This window comes from Lepidochelys kempii, chromosome 1 (assembly GCF_965140285.1).
Source record: "Lepidochelys kempii isolate rLepKem1 chromosome 1, rLepKem1.hap1, whole genome shotgun sequence".
In the NCBI taxonomy this organism is placed as follows: Eukaryota; Metazoa; Chordata; order Testudines; family Cheloniidae; genus Lepidochelys; species Lepidochelys kempii.
Window position 1 is genome coordinate 119,033,043 of NC_136380.1, and position 7,280 is coordinate 119,040,322.

General features: G+C 44.1%; 1 protein-coding gene across 1 annotated transcript; it reads left to right on the forward strand.

The window, feature by feature from the left end:
* The first annotated feature begins 1,066 nt into the window (after positions 1-1,066).
* On the forward strand, positions 1,067-1,601 carry LOC140905063 (histone H2A). The gene has a single exon (XM_073327634.1). The coding sequence runs from the start codon at positions 1,067-1,069 to the stop codon at positions 1,502-1,504; it is 438 nt and encodes a 145-aa protein (XP_073183735.1). The 3' UTR covers positions 1,505-1,601.
* The last annotated feature ends 5,679 nt before the right edge of the window (positions 1,602-7,280 follow it).

Genomic DNA, 7,280 nt, shown 5'->3' on the forward strand with positions numbered 1-7,280 from the left:
TAGATATAGGGGTTTTTGAGCTATCAAGGGAGATTATACTCACAAAACCATGAGTCCTAGACTTAAGATCAGTTTGTTTTCCTACTGTACTCTGCCTTTCACCAGTACTACACAGAAGAGCTTTAATGGCTCTATATTAAGCTGATGACCTCTGAACTCTAATATATCCTGCACTAACTGTGGTGAAAACTAGTTAGTGAGCATCTACTGAGAAGGTAAAAACTGTGAAGAGTAATCCCTATTGATGCTTGTGCTTTGAGAGAAATAAGTCTGACAGTGGATTCTACAACATAAAAGTTTCATGACTCCATACTCTTCTACTTTAGGGTTCTTGAAGGCCTTTGTTTAGCTTTTTAAAAAAACAAACAAAAAAAACAGCCTTAAGGAGCCTAATGGTATCTTCCTTCAGCAGGAAAAAACCCCACGAAATACCCCCTGTCCTGTGAAAAAACTACTGGGAGCATTTTAAGATTACATTGCTTCAGAAGTTGTTAAAGGAATACTTGGCACTTGAAAGTCGTTGGTAAGACCTTACTTGTGTCTCTTTGGAATAGGCCTGGCTGCTCTGAAGCAGAAAATAAGTCTAAAGATGCTGCGTCTGTATAGGAGAACCAACTATCCCTCCGTTTTATTTTTTTTAAAATAAAAATCTGAAAATGGCTATCTGCTCCTATCTAATATGAATAGAGTGGATGGTGACACATGGGCCTTCTCTTGGCAAGGGGAACCAAAATTGTTTTCTAAAAGTGGTTTCTGGGTAGACTATTCTTGACTAGCTGCCCTGCTAACTTAAGGCAGGCATAGGAGACAATGATTCACCAAAGTTAAACAAAATCTGTTTGAGATCCATGGCTTAAAGAGGGGATTACTAGTGGTGAGCTGTATTTCAAGCTGAACAAATTATTAGGGAGCTGTCTAGGTGGGTTTTAGGGGGGCCTCTCGTGCATTTGTGAATAAATCTAGGTATGGGACTAAGAGGGTATATTTAACCTTGGTACCGTTTTGGCTCTTAATTCTATAGCTGTAACACTGTCGTAACCTAGTTCTTCTCTGGTTTGATGTTAGGATGTCTGGACGTGGAAAGAAAAATGTGGTGGCTTCAAAACCTATACTTCTACCAAGAAAAACAAAGTCAGCAAAGGCTGGCCTGCAATTCCCGGTGGGTCGTGTCCACCGACTTCTCAAAAGAGGGAACTATGCTGAGAGAATAGGTGCTGGTGCTCCGGTCTACCTGGCGGCCGTGCTGGAATATCTGACGGCTGAGATATTGGAACTGTCAGGAAATGCTGCCCGTGAAAACAAGAAAGGCAGGATTGGGCCACGACACATCCAGCTGGCCGTACGGAATGATGAAGAGCTGAACAAGCTGTTTGCCGATGTGACCATTGCTGAAGGAGGAGTTATGCCCAACATCCTTTCCCAGCTTCTTCCCAAGAAAACTCTTAGAGAGCCTTTACCAAGAGGGGATGCTGCTGCTTCCCAAGAACAATCCAGTAGCCACTGACTTACTCCTGCCTTTCCTTGGCTGGACTTCTGTACTTGGTGACCATTGACTCATGTTTATCAATGCTCTATATATGCTAACACTGCTAATATTACTCAGGGTGATAGTTTTAATGGTTTGTATGTGTTTTAGATGTTTGTAATAAACTTTATAGCATTCAGCAGTTGATTCAATCTACAGTTTTCCCTTCAAGGAGTGGGGAGTATTAACACTTTCTCCAGGAAAAGTCTAGCTGGTAGCTCTTAAGCCACAAACGTGCTTCTCTAGCACTTTCAAAGCAAGCATGTTAAGAGGAGAGCTAGCCTGGCCTCAGACCCTGTGTTGAACTCCAAGGTCTAATTAAACCTCTCAAAAAGAAGAGGGAGGGAGAGAGCACAGATTCTTTGCACCTATGGATGTAATGCAGATGGGAGGACTCTGCAGCCAGGAGGGATGAAGGGAAACAGAAGACCTGCTTCTACATGCTAAAATAATAACAAATCCATCTTCCTTTATGAATTTGTAATGGAGTTGAGTCCAGTACCTTCAATAGTCATGAACATTGTAGAATGAATTCATTACTCACTGATCAGCTGCAAGCCATTGACTTTTTTTTTAAATGGATCAGCATAGTAGCTCTCTACCTCTTCAGAGACCTTGTCTAAAAAGGTAGAATACCCTCCATGCTGATCGTGAATTAAATCTAAATCTCTAATAGTCACTCCTTTCTCACTGCCTTTTGCCAGGTCGTGTCCTTTGAGGTGCTCCGTACTCAAATAAGGGGTAACTCCTGCCATAGCTATGTTTTAGCTATTTTGGGGCTGGTTACTTTTTCTTCAACCACCACCAGTTAGTCAGGCTAGGAAGCCCTGGGCCATGGTTTGGCCTTTCCTTACATTTTGAGGTATTCATCAGGCAGCTGAGAGTCTTTCCTCTGGGCCACAGAGGTCAGTTGTGATGCTGCTGTAGTTGAATAGCTGGATTTTTCCCATTTAGCTAGTAGAGCCTTTACCCAGGATTTGGAATGTCCCATTCAAACCAGATTTGATGTAAACTGCCTTGCATCTATTTAACTCTGTCGACTAGGACTTGGTGTGCTTTTATCCTATGACTGCACAGGTAGTAACAGGCTACTCTAAGTGTCCCTTAGTTTAACATAAGTAGTTAAGACATTCTAGCTGTTCCTCGTTTCATTTAGCTGTGATATTCTGACTACCTTCCCCCAGACTGGAAGAGCTCGGTCTTGAAAGCTTGTCTCTCTCTAACAGAGGTTGGTCCAATAAAAGATATCCCCTCACTCAACTTGTCTCTTTAATCAGGGCCATCTCTAGCTTTTTTTGCTGCCCCAAGCGGCAAAGGGAAACAAAAAAAAAAAAATCCCAAGCCTGGTTGAGCTGCTGCCAAAGAGGAAGAGAGGGACTGTAGGCCCTGCTGCCCAAGTCCAGGACATGCCGCCCTGATGACTGACAGAGTGCCACCCCTTTCTATTGGCTGCCCCAGGCACCTGCTTTCTTCACTGGTGCCTGGAGCCAGCCCTGTCTCTAATTAGCTAAGAGTCAGGCATGCAACCTGTGCTCTGGATGTCCCTAAACCTCCAACTGGCAGAAGCTGAGTCTGGACAAGAGGGGATAGATCACTTGAAATTGCTCTGTTCTGTTCACTTCCTCTTAAGCACCTGGCACTGGCCCCCATCAGAAGACAAGATGCTGGGCTCAAGGGACCTGTAGTCTCACCATATGTGGCTCTTTTGTTGTTGCCTCACGGAAGTGGGGTCAGTGAGAAAAGAGAAACTTATGCTTGTTTCATGTACTTCATGCTGGGTAATAGCATGAGGTCTCCATCCTCTTCCCTTAGGGTGACCATATGTCCTGTTTTGGCCAGGACAGACCCTTTTTTTAAACCCTGTCCTGTCTCTTTTGGCAAAACTGGGCAATTGCCTATTTGCTCTTGCCAACTGATCATCAAATGCACAGTTTTTCAAAAAGAAGTGGGGTGCAACCCCTTGCAGAGGAACGTGTAGAGGGGGATGAGAGGTGAGGCAACGCCAGCCCTATGCAGGAGGGAGGACTTGGGAGAGCAGCTCAGGCTGGGCCAGTGTGATGCAGGGAGTTTTGGGCCAGCCCCGTGCACAGAGGTAGAGGGGGGGTCTTGGCCTAGCCCCAAGTGAGCAGGTGGCGGGGGGCTTGGGCCAGCCCCATCCATGGGGTGGTGGGTGCCTCAGGCTGGCCCAGTGCAGTGTCCTGTTTTCCCTTTGGGAAAATATGGTCCCACTATCTTCCCTCCACGTTCCATGCAGGCTGACCTCTGCTGCTGTAGAAGAACAAGGGGCTAAGACTAGCCAAACACTTCACCTAGCTCCTTTCTGATGAGAAAAAGCTTTTTGAAAAATAAAGAAAATGTGAATAATCTTATATTACCCTAAGACAATTTTTTTTAATTAAAATGAAATTTCCCTACCCACTCTTTTTTGGGGAGAGCGAGGGGCAGGAGAGAGAAGAAACTAACACCTTTTGTTTTGAAAGTGTTGTGAAAAAATAACTCACTCCATTGCTAACATCTTCAGGCAGCCATGGGAGAAAGTGATTCGCTAAATGTAGGTTCTAACGGGTAGGTTTGCCCCCAGATTCCTGCAGAGGATGGCATCAGTTAGATTATCCACTTAACTTTAATTTCTTTTTTTCTAAACAAAGATCCTAAGTCTGGCTCTACAGAGATGTAGGTAGCACATATGAGGGAAAAGGAAGCCGTGCCCCAGGCTAACTACCTCCCTTCACAGAGTATACATTGGACTGGGAGAGTATAGTAGCAACCCCTCTATGGGTTGTGTAGGATATGGCAAGTTGGTGAAGGTGAGAGAGGCTGCAGTGAATTTTTCAAGGTGAGAGCAGGATGGGATGTGTGCTGGTACCTAAGGGAGGCAAAAAGACTTCTGAAAGATGGCACTTCAGACAGCTTAATACTCTGGGGCCAAACCTACACAACCCACTTGCCACACCTTACACAACCATGGTAATGGAAAGAGTCAGAGGTCCCTTTATTTTGATCAGAATACTTATTTTGCAATGAACTGTTTGAATTCATATAATTAACCTCTTAAAACCATTTATTGCAGCTTTTCCAATGTTTGCCAGTTCAGCTTTACAGTGGCAGCAGTACAGGAAGCCATCATTATGACTGTTTCTGTGAGCTTTCCCTGGAGCTCACCGTTCAGCTGGTCAGCTCTCAATTAAAGAAGTTATCTTCCCACACCAGAAGAAGACCCAATATTAGAGAGACAAGACCTCATCCACCTGGTCTCTCTAATATCCTGGGACTGATGTGGCTACAACTATGCTGCATACAACAAAAGACCCAGTATGTCATAAGTCAGGACTACATATATATTAATATGAAAATCATGGCCTCAATGACAGACAGACAGACAGACATGGGGAAATGTAACAGGGCAGAGATTTCTAAGGCCTTGAGTCTTCAAATTGCTCTATGTTGTTGGAAGGGGGTCTGCCTAGGCTTGGGTATCTTAAAGGAATATGGTGTAAGGCACTCGTTCCAATCTGTGCTTGGCTAGAAGTGAGTGAGAGTAGCTACCTACAGACACCTAGGCACATCTATGCACATTAACTATGCAAATTAATTAACATTTTGATAATAGATATTCACAAGCATTTTAAAAGTAGTAAATCAGCTCTCATGGAAACATTAAACTAGCCCTGAGTTTGTTGAGGAATTAAATAAAGGTTTGTAATTTGGAAGCCGTTAGGTATGTCCTAGATACTTTTAAAATCAGTTCTAGTTACTTAGCATTTACATAGCACTTTCCACCTGAAGAGCTCAAAGCCCTTTTTAAACTATCAGCCAATCAGAGCTCAGAACAACCCAGCGAGGTAGAGTAATATATTATACTCATTTTACAAATGGGGAAAATGGGTCACAGAGCAGTTAAGACCCAGATCTACAAAGGTACAGGTGCCTAAACCAGATTGAAGCACCTAAATCCTAGTTTTAGGTTCCACTGCAAGCCACAAAACTCCCCTCCAGCTGCCGCTGATCCATGTATGTGCCTAATGTTTACTTGGTGCCTGTATCTTCACTGGGAAAGTTCCCTAGGCAGCAGGGCACATGCCCAATCTCCTGCCTAAGCCATCCACAAACTGGGTGGAGATAGGAGGGTTGCCTGATCCAGTAGCTGTGCTCAGCTGTCACCTACTGGATCAGGACCCATTCAAAATATAGCCAGAGGAGGCATTGCTACCCTTGCAAACCTTATAACTTTTAGCCCAGTGGTTAATGCACTCACCTGGTATGTAGGGAACCTGGCTTCAATTTCTCCCTCTGCCTGATGGGGGAGCAAAGTTTTTACTAGGGGTCTTCCACCTGGCAGGAGAGCATTCTAACCACCAAGCTATGGGATATTCTGATTGGTGTGGGAAGCCCTCAATATCTTCTGGTGGAACTGTCCCACTGTGTATACATATTTAAATAGTCATTGGAGGAGAGGGAGTGAGGAAAAAATAACACTGCCATAGCCTGTTGCCTAGGGCACCTCCTGGAGGCAGAGGGCCCCAGAATGCAGTGCTGAAGCTCCAGACACTCTTTAATATTTATGCAGAGTGGAACAGCTGCAACAGCAGAGACTGGGGGAGCCCTGCATCAGAATGTCACACAGCTCAGTCATTAGAGCACCGTTCCCAGGAAGTAGCCTCTTCCTGTTCAAATCCTTCTGCCCTCTTCAGGGTAGGGGGGTGGAATTGAACCAAAATCTCCCCTGTCAAAGGCTCATGGGCTAAAAGTTATAAGATTGTTTTGAGTTGAATTAAGGACTTCCCTAGCTCATTCTCACAAGAAATGGCTTAGCCACTGACTACAGGAGAGGGGTTCCTGTTGTGGATCGCCAGCAGAGATAGGTGTCTAAATCCAGGCTACAAGGAGGCACCTATCTCTGTGAGAGGGGTAGGGCTTAACACACCCATCAATAGCTCCCATTGCTTAGTGTAGGTGGCTCCCCACCTACTAGTGTGCTGGCTTCTGTGGACTGCATTCTGAGGCACCTATCTCTCCCCATTCATTGCCTAGGCACCTAACTAAGGCTTTGTGGATCAAGGCTTACCTAACTCATCAACTAATAGAGAAACATCCTCAACCTCACAGGTGTTTATGCTTTTTTCTCTTCTCCCTACAATCAAGTTAATCTTTTTGGGGTGTGTGCGTGTGTAACTGAATCATCAATAATCCAGGTGGGGCTCAAACAATCTGGAGTAGACACTGCTAATGAGTGGCTATTACTGAAGGGTTTAAAGAGTAGTTTCTACAAGAAGAGGAATCTGTTAGATTCAGAAAGTAGTGTTCCTAGACAGGAGAATAAGTAAAGGATTTAGTTAAGGTAAAAGTGTGTTTGTTTCTCACAAGGGAAAGTATACCTTATTTTGGGGGGGGGGGAAGTGTCTTCTGTAATGATTATGAATTTTAGTTTAAGTAGACCTTAAGTAGCTGTATTTGACATGTAGTGCAAGGCAGGTTTCTAAATGGAATAACTTCAGTTGCTGTTACTGTTTCTATTCTGTGTAAGTCACTAGTTTAGCTTCTCTGTAATCATGATATGAGGTAAGGTCTTATCTCCTGAAGACATTGCTGTTCAACTTCTGAACCCTCTACCTAAACTCCTCTTGCTTTGTATCTGGCACCCTACTCAACTATCACCAACTGTAAATAGAAAACTTTCACTACTCCCACATCTTGATTCTCTAATAATCATAGTGGCTCCCTTCCCTACCAAATCCTGGAAATAACTGTACTGAAA